At 37.1% G+C, this 24,524-nt stretch overlaps 1 protein-coding gene across 2 annotated transcripts in view; it reads right to left on the reverse strand.

Annotated features, from left to right (window-relative positions):
* LOC120860386 (calcium-transporting ATPase type 2C member 1-like) overlaps positions 1 to 24,524 on the reverse strand; it is a 126,239-nt gene that overhangs the window by 23,400 nt on the left and 78,315 nt on the right. For both annotated transcript variants that reach the window (XM_040236187.1, XM_040236186.1), the window contains 9 exons: positions 22,449 to 22,604; positions 21,350 to 21,418; positions 20,349 to 20,424; positions 17,630 to 17,696; positions 10,808 to 10,932; positions 5,604 to 5,701; positions 3,438 to 3,533; positions 3,260 to 3,349; positions 1,365 to 1,469 (listed from right to left, as the gene is read on the reverse strand). In XM_040236187.1, the coding sequence (XP_040092121.1) occupies positions 1,365 to 1,469; positions 3,260 to 3,349; positions 3,438 to 3,533; positions 5,604 to 5,701; positions 10,808 to 10,932; positions 17,630 to 17,696; positions 20,349 to 20,424; positions 21,350 to 21,418; positions 22,449 to 22,604 (882 nt within the window). The remainder of the gene's footprint in view (positions 1 to 1,364; positions 1,470 to 3,259; positions 3,350 to 3,437; positions 3,534 to 5,603; positions 5,702 to 10,807; positions 10,933 to 17,629; positions 17,697 to 20,348; positions 20,425 to 21,349; positions 21,419 to 22,448; positions 22,605 to 24,524) is intronic.

Raw genomic sequence — 24,524 nt, forward strand, 5'->3', positions numbered from 1 at the left:
TCCTCTGAAGACAAACTGCTTGATCCTGGGCAGCTTTTGAATTGGTAAGTTTTTCCTGCCTGTGCCAGGCTGACCTCTTCTAGATCCTGAGTCAGGTCAATGGATTTGGGTTCTGTTAGTTACACTGGTTTAATTTTGTTTTATAGGAAAAACTCATCAACAAATAGGAAGAAAAGTCAAGCAATCTTTCCAGATTTATTACCTGCCACTCTGTACCTCTACCCCCCAACTGAAAAGATTTAATATACAAGTGAGGCTAGTATATTTTAAATTGCTGAAGTCAAATCTTAAAACTTCACATGGGCCACATTACCTTGAAGTAGTATGTGATCATATATAAAAGATAAAAAACAGACCTTCCAAATAAACTTATATACATATTCTTTCTGTATCACTCACTATACGGACAAGGGACATCAACTGAAAATTATCTAATTCAGATGCAGTTTTTGAAAGCTAGATGGCAAAGCTTAAAGTAACAGACATTTTATTTTTTTATAGTTTTGTTTCCAGCTGTCCCCCTTCTCTGAGGTTCATAAAAGTTCCTTTAAACACTCAACAGAAATTTATTCTTCCCCTCCTCACCAGTTTCTGGCACAAGTTTAGTGTTGGGCAATTTAAAACCAAAGTTTCCTACTTATTATAAGAGGAAATCCTCTCCCTAATTCCCATCTTCAGAGATGTAATTGGTTTCAAGTGTTTGTTCACAGGTAGAAACACATAACCAATTACTAATTCCTAATAAAGAAAATGTAAAAATAACAACTATGTATTTTTCAGGGCAAAGTAAGCTTACACATGAAGCTAGTAATAGCAACTATAAGTGATATGATTATACACTGTAGATTTCATGACTCAATACACTGTGTAAAAATTTCTAAAGCACCTAGAAATATGGTACAATTCTGATATATCAGTGTATTTCATTTTTCCAGTTTGTAAGCTGGACCAACTAACATGAATCATACACATTTGGTAACCACTTTTCCACAAGAGAATGTGGTTATGTTCAGTCAGAAGACAAGGCACTCTTCAGTGGAAGAACACAGACAACAGTCAGTCAGCAGAAACCTGTCACCAAGAATAAAAAATGTGTCAAAAGACTGACATCACAAGCTCCAGGACACTGAGACCAGTCCCCAGCTCATTTCAGTGGTTTGCTCATGTAGCAAAACTGACATGTTTCTGCATAAATTCAAAGAGAACACAAAACAACCAGGGCTGAATCTACTATGAATGACACACACTTCAGAGCTGGTCTGAGTTATGGTCTATGACAGCTTAAATCTAAAGGTGCAGAGTAAATGAAAAATAGTAGTCTAGTTAAACAATATAGAGTAAGTTTTCTGTAAATGGAAGGATACCTGCTGTGTTCGGTGCACACACTTAACGGCCATCCACTTCTGCTCAGAGCTAAAAGGGTATTCAGCTTTTCTGATATAATCCTGTTGAAGTCCATCAAGACCCATCTATATGGCACAAAAGAAAAGTTAATTCTCACTAATTTTTTTCCTTTAACATAGAAACAAGAGTCACAACTTACAGGGAAGCAGGTTAGAGATACCTGGTTTATTTTCAAACAGCAGCACTCCACCTATACATACTTCTCTGAAAAGCAGCACACATGTTCAGTGTGAAAGCCTGGGCATATAGATAGTCAAGGGCACACTACTGAACTATATGTGCAGAGCAAAACTTCAACACTGGCTATATTAAAATCTCAACTGGATCAAACTCTGGGAGGAAGTAGGGTAAGAAATAAAGGTGTCCAGCCAATACATACTGTATAATCAATAGAAGTTTCAAACTCAACTCCTCGATTCTAAAATAGGGCAGACACTCAGATCTACCCTGCCTGCTGCTGCCACCCTACGCCCTCTCACCCCACCACTGACACGCTGACTACTATTGATGCCATGCAGCTCTACTTCCTAGTACCCTTTTCATTTCCCAGCAAACACTCAAAAATAGTCTTCAAATTTTCAAAAATCAAGTTTACTGCTCCTTCCTGGCTTTCAAAGGTCCTGCAGTAACCCACCACACAGCCAACTCAACAAGCCGCTAGGCCACTCAAACTGTTCATTTCACCTAGGCTAACCAATTCAAAAGTCACAATCCAGTCTACCCTTACGTATTCCTCAAGCTTTTATTCTTGCTCTTCCCCTAGCTTATACCCCCCTCCATCCCTATCTAAATCCCTCCTTCCTTTCAAAGTTCAGGTTCCAAGTCTTAGAGTGCACTCTTCTTATACGTGGCTCAGTGTTAAGACTGTCCGCTACCTTGGTCTGCCTTTTATTTGTTCCAGTCTGTCACTGTTGACTTCCTACCTAAACTCTGAGGTCCCCACCCATAAAGAGGTGGTTTCATGTTCTTTATTTATCAAAAAGAAAAAGTTAAACACAATAAACACTCATTATTTAACTTTTCAATATCTTTTAAAAAGTGATACTATGCTATTTTTAGTTACAAGAAAAACAAATGGTAAAGGAAAAAGGAAAGTGACTTCTCATTAAGGAAGTATATACATTATAAAACCACCAATTGACTTTCTCAAATTAATATTATAACAACCTACATTTCTATACTGAATCTCAACAGAAGCAACCTCATTCAGAGGTATCCTATTTTATACATGTTTCCTAAAACTGCTCTTAAAAGTAGTTTTACTTTTGTTACGGGAGTGTCAGGTTGGACTTTTAGGTTTCTCATTTATTCAACTGTACGACTTAGAAAAGGAGATCAACTAGGGTAGAGTCACTGAGATTAGCACCCTATCTTCCCAACAGAAATGCTATCTCTAGGTTCATTTTAAGAAATTAATAATGGAAGGAAAGGGAAGACTGGAAAAAGAAAAGCTGACTTCTCATCTTGGCCTTAATATCTTTATATGGAAATACTAAAGAATGTTGCCTATTTCATGTTTGAAAATTGGCATTTATCAGCAATTACACATATTTATAAAACTTTTCATACAACACTCTGAATATTACGAAAAACAACAACATTTCTTTGTAAGAATAAACCCATCACTGGTCATTAGTTTGTATGCTGCATGTAGGAGATAGAAAGTTATAGGGAAAACCCTCATGCTCTGTATTTCCAGAAAGACTACAATTGGTTCCCAAAAGGCAGTACTAACTACGAAATCCTGTGCATCTTCTTCACTCCACACCTAAAAGCCAGTAATACTCAAATCCATGGCTTCATATTCTCTTGTGAGTGACGTTTTCACATGTCAAAGAGAGGACCAGGCACATACCTTCATTGCAAGAGCAATTAAGGCTCCTTCCGTTGGTTTCCCCATTAGAGTGTTATTTCTAATTACAGCATCATTGCACACACAGCCAGCCTAAGAGAAATACACAACTATGAACCCATCACAGCATCCTAAGTCATTGTGAAGAAAGCCACTTTCTTATAAAGAAAGCAGTATTTACCTCAACAATTCTGCTAACAGATGGGTTATAGAATCCATGAACAACATCACCATCAACAATCACTTCCCCAAATGGATTGTAGCCAACTCCAGTAACCTACAGAACATAAAGCAGTTAATAATACACTACAGTAGGCAGTGACAATACTTATGAAAACAGAAAACTGATGGGCTGTGTTCATCATGACACTATTAAAAGTAGAAAAGCATTCAAATTTATCTAAAAGAATATTTAATAGTAAAAGGAATAGACAGTAATTTTCACTACAATGATAAACCTACAGGTAATTCCATACAAATAATTAACTATTATGCTAATTAATTATAATACATAGTACATTGTAAGTAAACAATATATTGCTAATATAATATAACCTTCTATTGCTTCTACTTACAACACACTATAAAAAGGGAAAATAAACCATGAAAATCTCTCTATATAAATGAGTTTAAATTTATATAACATTACATTTATAGGTGTGTGTGTGTGTGTTAGTCGCTCAGTCATGTCCAGCTCTTTGGGACTCATGAATTGTAGCCCATCAGGCTCCTCTGTCTATGGAATTCTCCAGGCAAGAATACTGGAGTGGGTTGCCATTCCCTTCTCTAGGAGACCTTCCCGACCCAAGGATCAAACTCAGGTCTCCTGCATTGGAGAAAGATTCTTTACCATCTGAACCACCAGGGAAGTCCTACATTTATATAACACTACAATTTGCAAAGAATTGCAATCTATTACATTTGACATTCGTGACAAACCTATTACCTAAACAAAAACAGAGTTCTTTTTGTAAATATGCAAAGCTCAGAGATAAGTGATTTACCCTAGCACTTAACAAGTACTTTAACACAGTATGCTACACACCAATTTTAAAAATCGGAGACAGAGACAATGGTGACAACAAGCCAAGCCAAATACAAGCTAAATTTCACAATAAAAATAAGGCAGTTTAAGAGTTAATGTTTGACATGCAAAATTCTGGGCTTAGAACAAAAGATAAATTTATATCCTACCTTTCATATCTGGACCATATAAGCACATGTAAACCCAATGACCCTTCTGAATCATCCAGAAAAGACACATCCAACAACACAGCACTGGGTATCCTAACCAAATCTAACACCCTAAATATACAGTCTCATTTTAAGGCCTAGTAAAACAGGATTAAACAGACCCAAGTACAACTTCTGTTAATTTGTGAAGTTCTTCCTTTGCTCACAGAACTGGCTATAAACACATTTTAATATACTGTTCCCATAACAAACAGTATTAATAAAAATTCCAGTCAGAAATTCTGCCACGACTAGCTGAGATTGCAACTTGTCCTCATACAACTTCAAAATTAAACAATGCACATACATTAACATGCACTTCAGGGCCATTCATATACAATTAAAGTAGAATAATTCAGGCATTCATTTATTCTTTCAACAAGTATGTTGGGCACCAGAATTTCTGCTCTATTATGCTCAGGGTATCATGGGAAGAGAGACAGAGGATTTCACCTAAACAAAGAGGTAGGGAGCTATGAAAACATGTAACACAGGATGAGTTCTAGGTGATCAGCAAAGCTTTTCTGAAGAAATGGGTTAGAAATGAGGTGCAAAGGATGAAGAGGCATTAAACTGTCCTAAACAGTGAGAACAGCACCAAAAGTCCTTAAGTAGGGGGAATTCTGTCACACTGCAAGAACCATAAAGTCAGTGTACTTGGTCTATGGAAAGCCAAGGAGAGATACACACTGAGGAAGGAAGTATGGGACAGAACCCACAGAGCCGTGAGCAGCCCCACTTCAGGACCCTGGTCATAATGGGAAGCCACTAAAGCACCTTCATTTAGGGAATTCTGAGAGGTTCCTTTGCTGCAGATAGAACAAGGGTCCAGAGTCTGGTAACAGATGGATGTAGAGAGACAGACAGAACAAGGGTCCAGAGTCTGGTAACAGATGGATGTAGAGAGACAGACAGAAAGGTGTTGCGGGAGATCAACATTTCTGCACTGCACAGCTGGAGCAGGATCGAGACTTGGGAGAATCACACAGGATGGAAAAATACTCAGCTGTCAACTAACTCGCACCCTTGTGAAGACACTGGAATGGTTAGGAATTCTGAACACCAAGACTCCTAAAAAGGAATTCTGCTGTTAAAAAAAACATCTACAGAGTACCTCAGCACGCAGGCCATCCGAAGTAAATATGTGGGTAACAGTCATTTCATTCTTGGTCAGGGTTCCAGTCTTATCTGAACAAATCACATTACAGCAACCTGAAGAATAAATCACTACAAGTTACCAAGAATCATTTTTTAAAAATGAAAGTTTACATTGAAAACAAATTAAAGACTCTAGAAAACTGCCTTGCTTCTCTGAATATTGTAAAACTCAAGCTCATGGATAATTTTAGGTTGTTTTCTCTAATTGTGTTTACTTTATCATAAGGTAGTTTCTGGAATTAAAAAGATACTGATAAATGCTGACTTTTTATTTAGTTGAATTTCTACAAAGCTACTTGATGTCAACTCTATATAGCAACTTTATATAATACATATAAACTCATGTAATTTTTTCAGCAAGTATTTTAGGAACTTTTGCCTTCTCAATATTAAACTACAAACTAGAAGCTAAATTTAACATTTTTAAATTCCTAAATAAAAAGAAGCTTCATAACATACACAAAGTTACCAAAATTTTCATTCATATATAAAATTACATTATAGCAATATAACTACTGTATACTGTTCTTAATAAATTCAATTCAAGAATGTCAGTTTAGGATCTATCATTATCAATTATTTTTCTTGAGATGTCAAACAAGAACAATTCTCTGTAATTCTACAGTTTCATGTTACTTCATTTTTATATATATATATTTTTTATTGTAGTATAGTTGACTTACAATGTTTCAAGTACATAACAAGGTGGTTCAGTTATACAAATACATATTTATTATTTTTGAAATTATTGTCCATCATAGGTTATTACAAGATATTGACCATGGTTCCTTATGCTATATAGTACACCTTTGCTGCTTGTTGTACACTGTTTTTTAATTAGAAATCTAGCATTCTATTCATAAGTCATCAAACAAGAACTAAAATGTTGTTAATTTTTTTAACTGGGCAAAAATTCATGTTATGTTCAAAAAACTAAAGCATATATATTATATATTATGTATACCAAAGCTTTTCTACAATGCTTGATAAAGACTTGAAAAAGAACATCCAAAAAATACTGGATATATTGGAGAACATAAACTAAATGAAATGAGGGCACTGAATGTGAATTAGAAAAAGTGAAACAAACTAGGTAAGATCATCATATAGTCAGGTTGTTTTTAAACATGACTACTCATTTGAAATTTATCTCGAGCTCTGGAGACAAAAAGCAATACCTGAGCATTTGGACTTTATACATCTGGATTTCAAAAAGTGATCATAGGTTTTTCTCAGAGAGCCTAATGTTGGTGATACAGAGTTATACTATTCTTCTGCTGACCAATCATGATACAAGGGTGTTAAGTAATAGTTTTACATAATCACAACAGTAAAAGATGTACATCAGTTTTCACTCAATAGCCAGACAAAAAATAAAAGATAACTACAATTGCAAGCCGTAATAGGAACATGATTAACAATATAAAATTATTACATACAATTTGGGGGTGGGGAGTCAAGCAGAGTGATGTGGTTAAGTGGAAGTGCATACATGCACGTTTTCATCCACCCAGCCAGTCTATGTCTTTTGGTTGGTGCATTTAATCCATCTATATTTAAGGTAATTATTGATATGTATAAACCTATTACCGTTTTCTTAATTGTTTTGAATTTATTTTCTGTAGGTATTTTCCTTCTCGTGTGTTTCCTGCCTAGAGAAGTTTCTTTAGTATTTGTTGTAAAGTTGGATTGGTGGTGCTGAATTCTTTTAACTTTTGCTTGTCTGGGAAAGCTTTTGATTTCACCTTCAAATCTGAAGGAGAAACTTGCTGGGTATTCTTGGTTGCAAGTTCTTCCCTTTCATCATTTTAAATGTGGTGCCATTCCCTTTGGGCTTGAGAAATTTTGAGAATTTCAGCTGATAGCCTGACGGGAGTTCCTTTGTGTGATATTTGTCATTTTTCCCTTGTTGTTTTTAATATATTTGATCTATGTCTTTTTGTCTGTCTTGGTGTGTTCCTTCTTGGCTTTATCCTGTCTGTGCTTCCTGGACTTGGCTGAATATCTCCTTTCCCATGTTAGGGAAGTTTTCAGCTATTATCTCTTCAAATATTTTCTCAGGTCCTTTCTCTCTTCCTTCTCCCTCTAGGACCCCTGTAATGAGAATGTTGGTGCATTTAAGTTGTCCCAGAAGTCTCTTAGGCTGTATTTATTTCTTTTCATTCTTTTTTCTGTATTCTGTTCTGTGGCAGTGATGTCCACCATTCTGTCCTCCAGGTCATTTATCCATTCTTCTGCCTCAGTTATTCTGCTATTGATTCCCTCTAGTGTATTATTCATCTCGGTTGGCTTGTTCTCTAGTTCTTCCAGGTCTTTAATAAACATTTTTTGCATCTTCTCCACTGTTTTCCCCGAGATCCTAAATCATCTTCACTACCATTATTCTGAATTCTTTTTCTGGAAGACTGCCTATCTCCACTTCACTTAGTTGTTTTTCTGGGATTTTACCTTGTCCCTTCATCTGAGACACAACTTTCTACTTTCTCATCCTAACTTTCTCTAAAGTGGTTTTTGTTTTAGCTGCTGTGGGACTGTGGCTGTTCTTGCTTCTTCTGTCTGCCTACTGATGGAGGAGGCTAAGAAGCTTGTGTAAGCTTCCTGATGGGAGGGACTGGCAGTGGGAAAAACTGGGTCTTGCTCTGGTGGGCAGGACCTTGTTCAGTAAAGCATTAATCCAATTATCTGCTGACGGTTGGGGTTGTCTCCCTTTCTGGTAGTTATCTGGCCTGAGGTGACCCAGCCCTAGGATCTAAGGACTCTATGGTAGGGTTAATAGTGACCTCCAAGAGGAATTAGCCCAAGGGGGGACATTGCTGGACTGCTACTACCAGGGCCCCCATCCCTGTGATGAGCCCCGACCCACACCTCCACAGGAGACCCTCCAACACTAGTGGGTAGTTTTGGTTGTCTCCTGTGGGGTCACTGTTCCTTTCCTCTGGGTCTTGGTGCAGGCAAGATTTTCTTTGTGCCCTCCAAAATTGGAGTCTCTCTTTCCCTCAGTCTTGTGGAAGTCCTATAATCAAATTATTCTGGCCTTCAAGGTCAGATTACCTGGGGATTCTGAAAGACTTAATTCCTAGGTAAGTTGATAAGGAGTCCGGGGCCCTCAAAGAGGAAAAAGGGACAAACTTTTTTTCCCTCTACATTCCTTCATCCTAGTCACGTTTTTTCCTTAAGCTTTGAATTTTTATGGCAACAATCTATTTTTTCTAAGACTAACTTTCTTTAAGCCCAGAGCTAATGATTACACAAGAAAACAATTCAAATGATTATATAATAACAATGCATGTTGCTCCAGAACATGTTTCTTCTTAAGAACCTTCTGACTAATCCTGTTATCTTAAGATACATGTTGTGGGAGTGGGTCTGTTAAGACCTTTCTATTGTTGGTTGTTAGTTCACTTCAGTTGCTCAGAGTCTTTTCCAATGAGCCAACTCTTCTCATGAGGTGGCCAAAGTACTGGAGCTTCAGCTTTAGCATCATTCCTTCCAAAGAAATCCCAGGGCTGATCTCCTTCAGAATGGACTGGTTGGATCTCCTTGCAGTCCAAGGGACTCTCAAGAGTCTTCTCCAACACCACAGCTCAAACGCATCAATTCTTCGGCACTCAGCCTCCTTCACAGTCCAACTCTCACATCCATACATGACCACAGGAAAAACCATAGCCTTGACTAGACGGACCTTAGTCGGCGAGGTAATATCTCTGCTTTTGAATATACTATCTAGGTTGGTCATAACTTTTCTTCCAAGGAGTAAGCATCTTTTAATTTCATGGCTGCAGTCACCATCTGCAGTGATTTTGGAGCCCCCCAAAATAAAGTCTGACACTGTTTCCACTGTTTCCCCATCTATTTCCCATGAAGTGATGGGACCAGATGCCATGATCTTCATTTTCTGAATGTTGAGCTTCAAGCCAACTTTTTCACTCTCCTCTTTCACTTTCATCAAGAGGCTGTTTTAGTTCCTCTTCACTTTCTGCCATAAGGGTGGTGTCATCTGCATATCTGAGGTTACTGATATTTCTCCCAGAAATCTTGATTCCAGCTTCTGCTTCTTCCAGCCCAGCGTTTCTCATGATGTACTCTGCATAGAAGTTAAATAAGCAGGGTGACAATATACAGCCTTGATGTACTCCTTTTCCTATTTGGAACCAGTCTGTTGTTCCATGTCGAGTTCTAACTGTTGCTTCCTGACCTGCATACAGATTTCTCAAGAGGCAGGTTAGGTGGTCTGGTATTCCCATCTCTTTCAGAATTGTCCACAGTTTATTGTGATCCACACAGTCAAAGGCTTTGGCATAGTCAATAAAGCAGAAGTAGATGTTTTTCTGGAACTCTCTTGCTTTTTCCATGATCCAGCGGATGTTGGCAATTTGATCTCTCGTTTAAAAGTAACCAGAAAGTATGTAAGGCCTTGACAAGACTAGCCTGTGAGGCACCCTCTGCCCCTTTCTGATGTCTGTGTCAGAAGCTTTCTCTATCGCTTTTTTACTGTAATAAATCTTTTGCCACACCAAGTTTTGAGTGACTGAAGCCAAGTCTCTGGTCCCAAAGCAAAACTGTCTCCTTCAGAGATCACGAATCTGAACTGTTCACCATATGCTATCAATTCCCATCCCTTCGTCGGATCCCCAGGGTCAGAAGCCTGATGTGGGGTTCAGAACCTTCACAACAGTGCAAGAACTTCTTTGGTATTATTGTTCTCCAGACTGTGCATCACTCACCCAGCAGGTATGGGTTCTGGTTTTTATCGTGATTGTGCCATCCTACCATCTCACTGTGGCTTCTTGTTTGTCTTTGAACATGGGATATCATTTTTTGGTGGGTTCCAGTTTTCTCCTTCAACAGCTAGTTGCAATTTTGGTGCTCAGACAGGGGATGAGCACGTGTATTTCCTTCTACTCTGCCATCTTGAACTGAAAGTCACTTTATTTTTTTAAACATGATGTAAGCATTAAACACTCCATGATGCAGAAAGATTTAAAGTTCCCTTACTTGAGTGATTTAATGACCTTTTTTGGTTAGTAAAACCATCCTCAACACTGCTGTATGTCCACCACCACCAAGTAAACCTCTAAGACAAAAGCTATAAAACCCCAGGATCTCTGCTAATGGAAACTAACATGTCAACGGACAAGTATGCTCTAACCAGAGACTTACCCAGAGTTTCAACAATAGGTAGTTTTTTCACAATCGCCCTCTTCTTCACCATTCTCATAACACCAAGGGCTAGAGTCACTGTGACCACAATGGGAAGACCTTCAGGAATTGCTGCTACAGCCAAACTGTAGCCAAAGACACAGCATTTAAGTACAAACTCAGTAGTACCCACAAAATAATTTCAAGTAGCTGTTACTTAGAGACTAAATAATGTAAAATCAATGCTGTCAAACCCATAAAAGGCCTTAGTATGAGGAAAAATTGATTAACATTTATTGGCACAATGATTAAAAAATAAACATTCTTATATCACACTGCCTAAATTTCTACTGCAAGCTTCAATTTTTACCTGTGTGACCTTAAGCTATTATTCTACCACCCCTGTAGTTTAGTTTCCTCATCCATAAATATAGTAACAGGTGTTCACACAAAAACTTGTACATGAATGTTCACAGCAGCATTATTCACACTCTAAAGATGGAAAGAGCCCAAATGTTCATCAATTGATGAATGTTAAACTGTGGTGTATGCCCGTACAAAGGAGACATAAAAAAGAATAGAGTACTGATTCATGCTACAAATGGAAAAACCTTGAAAACATCATGCTAAGGAAAGCAGCAGGACACATGTTGCAAGATTTCACTTATGTGAGATGTCAGGAATAAGCAAAACCAAAAAGACAGCCACTGTTTAGTGGCTACCAGTGGGCAAGGAGAGGGCAGAATGGGGAATGAACAGGCACAGGGTTTTCTTTCAGGGGTGATTTAAAAGTTCCAACACTAGATGTTGGTGATTGTGCTAACAATACGAATGTACTTAACACCACTGAACTGCATACTTTAAAAGGAAATATTTTACTGGTATGTGCATTTTATCACAAAACTAATTAATTAATTATTTCCCTTCATAGTATTAAAAAAAAAATCTTCAAATTAAAACTCTACTTGTCCCATTCCAGGTATTATCCCGACTCTGGTACAGATGAGGACAGGTACACATCCATCCTTCGTTCTAACACTGCTCCCCGCACTCCCCTCTACTGCTCAATTTCTATTACCAACTTTTTCTTTAGCATGATCTAACTTGTTTCTGCCCCCTTCTGATGTCTGTGTCAGAAGCTTTCTCTATCTCTTTTATACTCTAATAAAACTTTATTACACAAAAGCTCTGAGCAATCAAGCCTGGTCACCGGCCCCAGATTGAATTCTTCTCCTCCGGAGGCCAAGAATCCTGGCATCAATTGTGGTTCAGCAGCAACCTTTCATCTTGAGGGCTCATCTGAGATTCTTCAGGACAAGAAAGGAGGCTTGGAGCTCTAGTTCTTTATTCTCCTAACAAACATGTTTTCTGCCATACTTTACTAACTCTACAGTGTGCTTGTGTGAATGAACGACACACTCTGCCCGAAGCAAATGAGGAGCCCTGCTCAGCGGTTCCGTGGTGACCTCATTTAGCTTATAGCAGAAACCCTGTCGGGGGGGTTTATACCGACCTGCCAATGGACTTCCCTGGTGGCTCAGACGGTAAAATGTCTGCCTACAATGCGGGAGACCCAGGTTCTATCCCTGGTCGGGAAGATCTTCTGGAGAAGGAAACGGCAACCCACTCTAGTATTCTTGCCTGAAAACTCCCATGGACAGAGGAACCTGGTAGGCTACAGTCCACGGAGTTGCAAAGAGTTGGACACGTCTGAGCAACTTCACTTTCACATTTTTAACTTGCCTATCATTACACTGTGTTCTACAACCATTATCAATTTTTTATAGGTTGATTCTAAAATCTAAAATCCAGTAAATAATATTTATAATTACTGGCTGAATAGTACACACACTGTATAACCAAGAAAGATGTGTTATCATTAATACTTCATTTTCTCTTTTGAACCTCTAAGTACAAATAGAATCTTCTTTATTTATGCTTCCATTAACTCTCACTGTATCAGCAAAGACAGCTATCATCATTTATAACTTAGATCCAATGGACCTTCTAATTCTTTTCTATTTAAATCATTTTATAAATAACTTACAAAAAAACAGAATGGATTATGAAAAACTTCATAAATTTTTATTTGAATTTTCACCCCAAACTATATGCTTGGATTTGAAAGTATATGTATCTGAACTGGATAATGTCCTTTGAATGCAACTGCTCATGAACTGTCATGAATAAACCTAGAACATATTTACCTTACAAAATAGTGATTTCAAATTTAAAAACCATTTTTAATAGGTTGTAGGTTTATAAATTCTGGTTCCTCTGTTTGCATCTAAAATGTAACACTTCTGAAAATGCTGATGACTCATAACTTTTGGATAGTCATCTTCTTTGTAACACAATACTACACAACAAATTCCTTGCTACAGAATGATTACCTATAAGAGAATGCCTATCCATCCCTCTCCTTTTATCCTGAAAAATAAAGCAGTTCAGTGAATTCTCTGGTGGTCCAGTGGTTAGGACACAGCGCTTTCACTGCCATGGCCCAGGTTTAATCTCTGGTCAGGGAACTAAGATCCCACAAGCCACACAGTGCAGGTAACAAAAAACAAAAAAGTTTAGTCAGTAATTCAGGAGTTTGAGAAAACCTAGAGTTTCATCATGCAAGGGTTTGGTACTGAGATTTCACTTATATAATGATTCAATTTCACCTTCATTGTTATAGCTTAGAGTGGTTGCTGCTTTGCATTCATCTTCTGGTTTGTGTAATAATTATGAAAACTCTCTGTCAATTCTTATTTGTCATTATGGTAAAAAAAAAAAAAAATTTTCTCAATTTTAATGAATGCAAAAAAAAAAAAAAAAACCCGAAATTTTATCCCTAGACTCCTTTTTTACCTTTTTAAATGATACTTTGGGCAAAATAACAAGAAAATTAAAGGATAAAATAATAATAATGATTTATTTATTATTACAGTAGGGATAGGCTACCCACTCCAGTTAGGGCTTCCCTTGTGGTTCAGCTGGTAAAGAATCCACCTGTAATGTGGGAGACCTAGGTTAGATCCCTGGGTTGAGACGATCCCCTGAAGAAGCGAAACGCATTCCAGTATTCTGGCTTGGACTAACAGTCCATGGGATCACAAAGAGTTGAACAGTAGTTTTAAAAGCTATTTATTCTCCTGCTTCTTTTCTTTCTTCTCTTCCCAAAGAAAGGCAATGCCAAAGAATGCACAAACTACCGCACAATTCCACTCATCTCACACGCTAGTTAAGTAACGCTCAAAATTCTCCAAGCCAGTCTTCAGCAATACATGAACCATGAACTTCCTGATGTTCAAGCTGGTTTTAAAAAAGGCAGAGGAACCAGAGATCAAATTGCCAACATCCACTGGATCATGGAAAAAGCAAGAGAGTTACAGATAAACATCTATTTCTGCTTTATTGACTACGCCAAAGCCTTTCACTGTGTGGATCACAATAAACTGTGGAAAATTCTGAAAGAGACAGGAATACCAGACCACCTGACCTGCCTCTTGAGAAATCTGTATGCAGGTCAGGAAACAACAGTTAGAACTGAACATGGAACAACAGGCTGGTTCCAAATAGGAAAAGGAGTACGTCAAGGCTGTATACTGTCACCCTGCTTATTTAACTTCTATGCAGAGTACATCATGAGAAACGCTGGACTGGAAGAAACACAAGCTGGAATCAAGATTTCTGGGAGAAATATCAATAACCTCAGATATGCAGATGACACCACCCTTATGGCAAAAAGTGAAGAGGAACTAAAAAGCCTCTTGATGAAAGTGAAATAGAGTGAAAAAGTTGGCTTAAAGCTCAACATTCAGAAAACAAAGATCATGGCATCTGGTCCCATCACTTCATGGGAAATAGATGGGGAAACAGTGGAAACAGTGTCAGACTTTATTTTGGGGGGCTCCAAAATCACTGCAGATGGTGATTGCAACCATGAAATTAAAAGACGCTTACTCCCTGGAAGAAAAGTTATGACCAACCTAGATAGCATATTCAAAAACAGGGACATTACTTTGCCAACAAAGGTCCGTCTAGTCAAGGCTATGGTTTTTCCTGTGGTCATGTATGGATGTGAGAGTTGGACTGTGAAGAAAGCTGAGCACCAAAGAATTGATGCTTTTGAACTGTGGTGTTGGAGAAGACTCTTGAGAGTCCCTTGGACTGCAAGGAGATCCAACCAGTCCATTCTGAAGATCAGCCCTGGGATTTCCATGGAGGGAATGATGCTGAAGATGAAACTCCAGTACTTTGGCCACCTCATGCGAAGAGTTGACTCACTGGAAAAAACTCTGATGCTGGGAGGGACTGGGGGCAGGAGGAGAAGGGGACAACAGAGGATGAGATGGCTGGATGGCATCACTGACTCGATGGACGTGGGTCTGAGTGAACTCCGGGAGTTGGTGATGGACAGGGAGGCCTGGCGTACTTCGATTCATGAGGTGGCGTGCTGCAGACATGACTGAGTGACTGAACTGAACTGACTGAACTGAACTGACTGATTTTTCTGCTTTCTCATTGTTTTACTCATTTTTAGCACAGTTGGAAATACTTGTTAAAATTACTGTTAGGGTAACAAGAAAGCAAGATATTTCAAGACACAGGAAAAATACTCACTAAAGATCCTATGTGTATTTTAAAATTTATAAAAATGCAATAGACCCATATGGTCATTGTGCAATAGAATGAGTTTTCTATTAAAAAACTGTTTAAATGTTTGATCTCTTGGATGACCCTGAGGTAGGAATAAAAGTCATGATGTGTTAATCTTCATGAAGTACTCTTTAAAAAACACTCTAAAAAACATGAGTCCAATAGATGATATGCCAATGATTAATAAAATTCATGCCCAATTTTAAATTCATTTCATATTTAACCCAATACTTTTTTACATATATTGAAGCCAAGAATTTCAAGTTGCATTTTTGCTCCTCCAAGGAAAAACTATACTCCTTCACTCTATCACAAATATCTTTTAACTTCTTATTCATCCTAGTTATTCCTTGTACTCCATTTGTTTTTTAATCCACTGGTTTTTATTCTAAAAGTTGAACTATTACTTGCTAGACCTATCACAGAGCTGTCATCCAGAATTTCTCCATAGAGGACTGAGGGAGTCCCACTGTTTCTTACACCCTATACAACACTGTTTTCCCTTTTTCCACTCTTGATTTGCTAGAATTCATACAAGAGTAGGTAAGGAATATATTTTCTGACTACTTGCTTACCCTGAATTGATACTTTGGCTAGTCCTAGATTTATAGATTTAAAATCACTTCCCCCCATGTTTTAATTGTACTGCCCCACTGTCTTCTAATTTAATTCAAAGTGGTTGTGGATGAAGGTTTTTAGAAAATCCTTTTTCCCTTGTCTATTTGGTTAACTAGCTTTGTTCCCTTAGTGGTGACAGTACAGCAACTATGTTGCTAGGCAACACTGATTATGATAAAAGAATCTCCTGACCAATAAATTATCTACAGACTGGAAGAATTATAATTATCTTATAGGAAGCCATAGCTTTGGGTTTCCTGATTGTGGTGACTGTCATAAACTGGACATGGTCCTATCAGGCATCCTGGAAAGTGTATGTTTCCAGAGATGATGGCTCCTACAGAATATGAGGCATTTTAACCCAGGACAGCTCCTGCCCTCACATGGTCATCTCACCTGCTTGTCTGAACTGCTGCAGGAACTGCTGCAGGGACACTCTCAGGAGAGGAAGTTGCCCTGTGGTGTTCAGGACACAGATACCAGGTTATGACCTAGGAAAGTCTGGTGAGCTGAAATCTTAGTGGAGACTAGAAACACCCTGTGATGGAAACTGCAGTTGCTAATGAGAAGTATGATACCAGTCAAATTTTCCTTCCTTTACACATGACCTGACCTGTTTTCCTGACTTTCACAATGATGTTTCTAGGCTGGAGTTTTGGTCCTCCTGCTTGGCATCTGGAGGATCCCTTCGATGTATAAAGATTCATGTCTTGCTTCATTTCTTATATAATTTCTTATCTCTTTTTAAAACTCCTTTTACTGAGATATGGCATTTATTGAATTATTCTCTTTGACACTTTTATCTCCTCTGTTTTGGACATTTTATTCTATTTTGGGGAGACCATTTTGACTCACAATTTTTAAGCTGAGTTTTTAAATTTCAGTAATCATCATCTTTTTTTAAGATTTTTTTTGATGTAGACCATTTCTAAAGCCTTTATTGAATTTGCTCTATATTGCTTCTATTGTTTCTGTTCTGGTTTTCTGGCCACAAGGCATGTGGGATCTTAGCCACCCAACCAGGGATTGAACTCACACCTCCTGCATTGGAAGGCAAAGTCTTAACGACTGGACCACCAGGGATGCCTCTTAAAAATCATAAACTTAATAACTAAAAAAGAAAAATAACGTGGGTCCTGTGATCCTTTTCTACAACAATTTGTCACAAATGCAATTTCTTCGCAAATCTCTGAAAATATGAATACTTTTCTGTTCATTTTCAATTTTTCTTCTATTTGTACATATTTGGTTTTCCTCTGAGTTGATTATTCAGTTTCCATATTGTGGTCTTTCTTTCTCATGCTCCTAGTTTTCAGTTTGGTGATCCTTAATTGTCTAAGTATAAAAATGCAATATTTGGTTGGTAATACCAGATAGGTAGTGTGGAGGTTCTCCACTGCATACATGTAGGTTTTCATTTTCCTAGAGCTCATTTCAATATATGAATTCTGAACTATTTAAGTACAGTTAATATACTCTTATGTGCTCGTATAAAACCCATAATGAAACATAAGCTGTGCCAAACAAAAAAATGAGAGTCAAAAGACTTCAAATTATAAACAAACCATTAGAACTTACCTTACACTAATAGTAAACATTTCCAGTATGTCTTTTCCTAGTAACCAGCCAACCAACATGATGATACCTATAACAGAATCAAACAGCTATTTTCCCCTTTTATATAAAATCACCTGAGCATACAAGGGACAGAACAACAAGCTGAGGGCAGCAAAAGTTCCTTGATATAAAAGGGAAAGTTTATCAGATCACAGTTGCAAGATTTTACAAAACTCCATTAAAGAGGGAAGATTAAATTAATATTAAGGTTAAAGCTGTGTTGCACGCACACACCTACAGTTTTACCTTTTGCTGCCACTGCTGCCACCCATCCTTTAAAGAAATAATATCTGAAAGTTCCCAATATAAGAGAACATTACCAGTATTTTTGTACAATGGGGGAGAAAAACAAGGTGGCACATACATGTAGGTTTTCTACTAACTGTGAGGTATGCAAAAATAAACCCTAGAACTTTACTTCTCATAACTCAATACCTAGATACTACACATTAAATTTGTACTGCAAACCAAGAAGTATTTAGGACTTAGCCCAAAGATGATGTAAGACAGCTAAAACAGTAATTAACATTTAAAAATTACTACCTTTGCAGCATTTGAAAGTTAAAAAGCAATTAATATAAATGAAACAACTGATTCTTTACTCTCTTTTTTAATCTTATCTTTGAAAAAGAAGGTGAGGGGAAGGGATGTACCACTGGTTTTGTGAGGAAAAACAAAGCATCAGAGTTTTAATAAAACAAAGTAACTTTGTATTCTAGATCAACATGTACATTTAAAACAAGATTTCCTTCATCTTTCTGCAATTACAAAAATAATGATCCAGATTGTGATCTTCTCAGATCCCATCCCAAATACTACCCTGATAAAATTGTGTCTGATGAATTGTACCAGGGTCAAACAAACTACAATCTGTGCCCCTCCTATGTGTTTTGTAAATAGTTTTTTGGAACACAGCCATATCCATTTGTGTTGTGGTTGCTTTTGTGCTGACAAAAGAGCTGAGTATTTCCATCATTGAAAGTATGAATCAAAGGCTAAAATATTTACAACCTGTCCCTTTACCAAGAAGTCTGCGGACCCTTGATTTTGATCCTGACCCTTCTATTCCATCCTAACAAGAAAAAACATGTCCAATGCATTATATTAGAACCATGGAATCAAAAAGCTGAAAATTTTTTTTCAAAAAATTTGAGGTGGTTTCATGGTAAAGTGTTACTATAAACTGGAAAGGTTTAATTGGCTAAACTGCCTTTCAATTTATCAAACTATAAATTCTAAAAAATAAACAGCAGTAACCAAATGAAGGAAGCTATGAGACACACCATTTAAACAAATGAACAAAATAACCTTCCCACTTTTTACTTTGCTTACAGTAATGAAAAATGGATCAACAGAATTAATACTTAAAGAATTATTTTCTTGCAACTGTACAGCAGAAATGTCTTAAAACTGCATTATTTTTAAGTTAGCAAGAAAAATTAAAATAATATCATGGAAGAATTAAAGAAAAAGACTCCAAAATTGATGTGTTTAATGCTATGATAAAGATGTCATTTCAACTCCATGAATAAAGAATGGAATATAGAAGTGCTGGTACCAGGATAAATAATTTTTGAGTAAAAGAGTACCAACTCTACCTTAAATCTTATACTAAAATAAATTCTAAATAAAATAGTAAAATTAAGTGTCAAAAGTAAAAAGTAATAGTGAGGTTTAAATAAACATAAACATTTTCCCACATGGAGTTGGAAAAGCCTTTATGAATGGAACACAGAAACCTAACTGCAGAGATTATCAACAGGAGGGTGTGATCAGAATCTCAGGGAAGAGAGCATTTCATTACACACATCTCTCCCCTCCCTACCAAGTTTATTATAGAGCCCTCAAAAGTAACTTAAAAATCAAGAAAAAGAATGTATTTCTAACTTAAACAACAAAAGGATTAATATCCTAATTATGCAAAGGGGTGTGACCAATCTAAGGCTTAAGCCACAAAAGAAACAGACTGGCAGTTCATAAAATAGAATAAAATAAAAAAGTACTAAGATATATATGACAAAGTGTTCAGTTTCTCAAATAATGAATTTTGAAGTAAACAAAAAAGTTGGCAACAGTGCTGGAAGAGAGACACTTTTTTTGTTGTTGAGGGAGGGTATTATTTGGCAACAGGAAAGAAAGCCTTTAAAAACATGCCAAAAATTTTAAAACCACCTCTCTCTGACCCAATAATATCACTTCCAGGAATTTATCCTAAGGAAATAAGAGTAGTTTATTACTTACACAATTTAAAAAAATTTTAAAGACCTACACAAACATCTAAAAAGAGTGCTGACTTTTTATGCATGTATGCATACACTCATAATACCACACAATCTTTAAATTTGTTTAAGGTGAGCATCTATTTAATGATAAGATGTTTATGATGGTATGCGTAAAACAGAAAAGCAGTCATTACACAATACTATGATATTTTATTGAAGACTAGAAAGACATACTAAAATGTTTATGGAAAGGTTCTTTGATTATAGGAATTACAGATTTCTATCTTTGTAGAAAAGGACAATGGCTGGGAATTAGTTTAATAGTTTAAAAAAAGTAATAGTAGCTTAACACATGAATGAATTAATGGATTTTTTAAGTATGTACCTAACTCCCACTTCCCACTCAAAAGAAAACCTAAGTAAATATTATGAGATATACATACTCACTCTTCTCTTACCTATTATACCAAAGGAGTAAAAGGAAAGTTGTTTTCCTAAGAGGTCCATGCTCTTCTGCAGAGGGGTTTTTGGTGCCTTGACAAATTGGAGAAGAGTGTCACCACAATTACCTAAATTTAGTCAGCTTTACCACGTGCCAGGGATTCTAAGTGCTTAACACACTCATGACATGCACAACTCCTTCAGCGAGGAAACTGGGAGGCCTAGAGACCTAGACTTTTAAAAACCTGTTTATTTGAAAAGGTCTGTGCTCTCTATGCCTCCTTGGAGAAAAATCTATTCTCCCTAGCAGCTTCCCCAGGATTTCAACAGCATCAGCTGCTCCTCACTTTTCTACTCTTTCTCCTTTCTAGATCCACAAACATGCTTGTAACCCATCTTTTTATCCTGTTGGCTCCCTGGTCTCTGGCAATCCCTCTACTGCCAAGGTTGAGATGATTTTACATACTGCATCACATCCGGGAATCTCAGAAGGTTACCTGAGAAAATGATATTGTAGAATGCACTTTCTTTTTTATATATAAGGAGGTATTTTAAATGAGAGAACTGATTTTCAGTAACCTTAAACAAGGATATCGTCCAAGTTATTTATATCACTTTGCAATCATTTTTTCCTCCAGATACCTGGAATTATGTCAAAATGGGAATTTTGGTAGAAGATATATTCTGAAGCACAACTATACTATTTAGTAATCTTTAAAATCAATATGATAAAAGTAATTTCTAAAAATAATAAACCTTATAAATAACTGGCCATAAATCTTCTTCTCCTATAAACAATGAATAAACATCAGAATGTTTCAGAATATTAACAATATTAATTCAAGCCCTTCCAATTACAGGCTTTCCAATTATGCTTTTAAGCACAGACAACTGATATTCTGAATAAAATATTACTTTTGAAAGTAATAAAATAATCCTCCAATGTTCTCTTTTCCCCTACTTAAAATGGAGAATATTTCAGATTTGAAACCAAAACATCAACAAACAAAATACTCACTTCTTCTGCTTGCATCATTTTAAAAACTTCTCCGAATTCAGAATTTTCTCCTGTTCCAATGACAATACCCTAAAGAAAAAAAACAAGAAATCATATTTACATTCAGATGGAATCACCTTTCTCAAATGAAAACAAAACCCCTTCATTTCTTTTCTCCAAAGCTACCCATAGTCAACATGTCTGACATAATATATCCAGGATTCCCTCCAGAAATTTACTTCCGATGTTACTATAGATCCCTAAAAACAAAGCCCTCATTAAACTGATCAATGACTCAGTTCTGAGGCCCATTTTCTGGTCTGTATTAATATTTCTGAAATTTGAACCTTTCTTATTACTCAGACATTTAATGTAGTTTCCCCACCAAATACTACTGAATAATGCCTTTTATATTTGTGTAACATTAGAATCCAGTAAGGGCTTCTCTAGTAGCTCAGCTGGTGAAAAATCTGCCTTTAACACAAGAGACCCCAGTTAGATTCCAGGTTGGGAAGATTCCCTGGAGGAGGGATAGGCTGGCCCAGCTGGTAAAGGATCTGCCTGCAGTGCAGCAGACCTGGGTTCAACCCCTGAGTTGGGAAGATCCTCCGAAGGAGGGCATGGCAACCAGCTCCAGTATTCCTGCCTGGAGAATCCCCACTGAGAGAGAAGCCTGGCGGGCTATAGTCCATGGGGTCACAAAGAGTCAGACACAACTGAGCGACAAACCACAGCACAACACAGAATCCAGTAAATACAATATCTGAAATCAATTAGTAGCTGAGTTATATACAGTCACAATATTATAGCTAGTACCATATCAACTAAATTGAAATTTTATTCAACCAATGGTGAACATATCCACAAGCCACTGTTTCTATCTTAAAAAAAAAAAAAAAAAAAAAAATTGCCTGGTAAATAAAAGAACTATGGTTGTATTTTATCTCAGGGACACAGCTTACCTTTAGTTGCACAAAGAGCTGCCAAGGACTATGTTCAATTCTGCTATCTCTTCCTTGTATGTTTTTTAAAGATCCACATAAAATTAGCCAAAAAAAGAACTGAGAAAATGGCTGAAAATGAAGGAACTGTTATCTTCAAAACAAGAACGGAAATTTACCTTTGCTTTGCCACATCTGACCAGTGTTCCCATGAAGGCAATGTTACTTCTTGATGCAAGATCTCCATTAGTAGCAGCAGGCTGAGGAGCTGTCACCTTAGAACAAGGTGTTGTCTCTCCTGTCAAGCTGGACTCATCAACAGAAAGATCCACAGCCTTGGGGAACATAAAGCACTCTAGTCAGTTCAAGTCTGAAAACTCTTTCTGCTAAAATTAAAATCTAAGGAGTCTGTAATCACCATTTCTTCTGCAAATATCCTCCCCATTACAAATTAGCCAAAACTTTTACCATATACATTATTCAACAATCATATTTAAAAATGAAGCTAAGTCAAAAAAATCTGACTTGCAAGGTTGACAGACCCATGAGACAAAATTAGCCTGAACTTCAAAATACAAGTAGGGATAAGGAGACACTAGCTAAAACAATCTCTATCTAGAGAAGACTCAACCCTCATGAGTTTTCTAAAATTATTTCCTAATTTTGCCATATCCTAAAGTCCTGAAAATGGATTTGGCAGGCTTAAACCAACTGTAACAGAAGAAAAATATAACTAAAAAGGTATAAAAGGTACAAAGAAATAAATACTTTCATAATTTGGGTTTAATTTTCATGAATTCTTGCTATACACCCCTAATATTTATTTTAAATTTATGTCAGCAAGAATCAAAAATGCACATAAATGTTTCCAAATAGATCATGAATATCATATCATCATCCAATTCTGCAATAGGGTTCAATACTGAGGGCTTCACTTCTAACACAATTAAGAATTCACCTACCCAAGCATGAAAAACACAAACATCATTTTATATGTGGAAAATACTGCAGATGTGACCTGGCTCTGTTTATGAGTATGGCCCACAGAAGAATAATTCCAAGGATATTAATAGGCATAGTGTATAATGTTATAGACAGATGATCACTGATTAAACCAACACACACATATTTACACATACACACAAGGGAGGAGTACTATGGTTAAGTAAGTTTTAGAAACACTGTATTAAGAGGTAAACAGCTTCCCCTACGGTACCGTTTCTCAAAACTTGCACTGTATCAGTGTCAATCACCTCAAAAGGAATACAGATGTAGCAGGAATTGTGGAAGAGTGACCTTAGCAGAACCAGCAACACCTCTAACACCTCAGAGCTTATTAAGACATTTACTGCCCTACCGCAGAGAGTTGGGAGAGCGAACCTAACAGACTGCCTTTACAAGCCCTCCACATAATTCTGATGCAAGCTCAAGCTGAGAATCAATAGAACAGTGTTTCCCAAACATCTCTGGTGGAGAAGGAAATGGCAACCCACTCCAGTATTCTTGCCTGGAGAATCCGAGGGACGGAGGAGCCTGGTGGGCTGCCATCTATGGGGTCACACAGAGTCAGACACGACTGAAGCGACTTAGCAGCAACAGTAGCAGCAAACATCTCTATCTATTTTCCAGAAGCTCTTGTTCAAGGATCAGTAGGACAACTTCCAGAAAACTACAACCTGGTTCATGACTTTACTCATTCATTCACCCAACCAACATTTACTGACTACCTTAACTATGTACCAGACACTGAGTTAAATCCAAGAAAGAAAACAAGAAAATGAATCCAGAGCAATCAGATGACTGTGCAGTCTCACTGCTATTATCAACTGAGCTGGTGTTCTGAATCAGGCCTCCTGATTGACAATTCATACTATGTACAAAGTACTCTAAATTTGTGTGCTCAATCGTGTCCGACTCTCTGCAATCCTATGGACTATAGTCTGCCAGGCTCCTCTGCCCGTGAAATTTTCCCATTTGTTATTTCCTACTCCAGGGGATCTTCCCAACCCAGGGATCAAACCTACGCCTCTTTCAACTCCTGCACTGGCACACAGATTCTTTACCACTGAGTCCCCTGGGAAGCCCATTCTGAATTTAAATCCTGTGTTTTTTCTTTTCTCAGAGGGTGGGGAAGGGGAATAAATCTCATCTTTTTAAATGAGTCATTTTGTTATGAGCACTAATAACTTAAAAAAATCTCATGAAAAATAATTATTAAAAATTGAGTTTATGGATTATTTCCTCCCACCTACATA

The sequence above is a fragment of the Oryx dammah genome, unplaced genomic scaffold, assembly GCF_014754425.2.
Source record: "Oryx dammah isolate SB20612 unplaced genomic scaffold, SCBI_Odam_1.1 HiC_scaffold_11058, whole genome shotgun sequence".
In the NCBI taxonomy this organism is placed as follows: Eukaryota; Metazoa; Chordata; class Mammalia; order Artiodactyla; family Bovidae; genus Oryx; species Oryx dammah.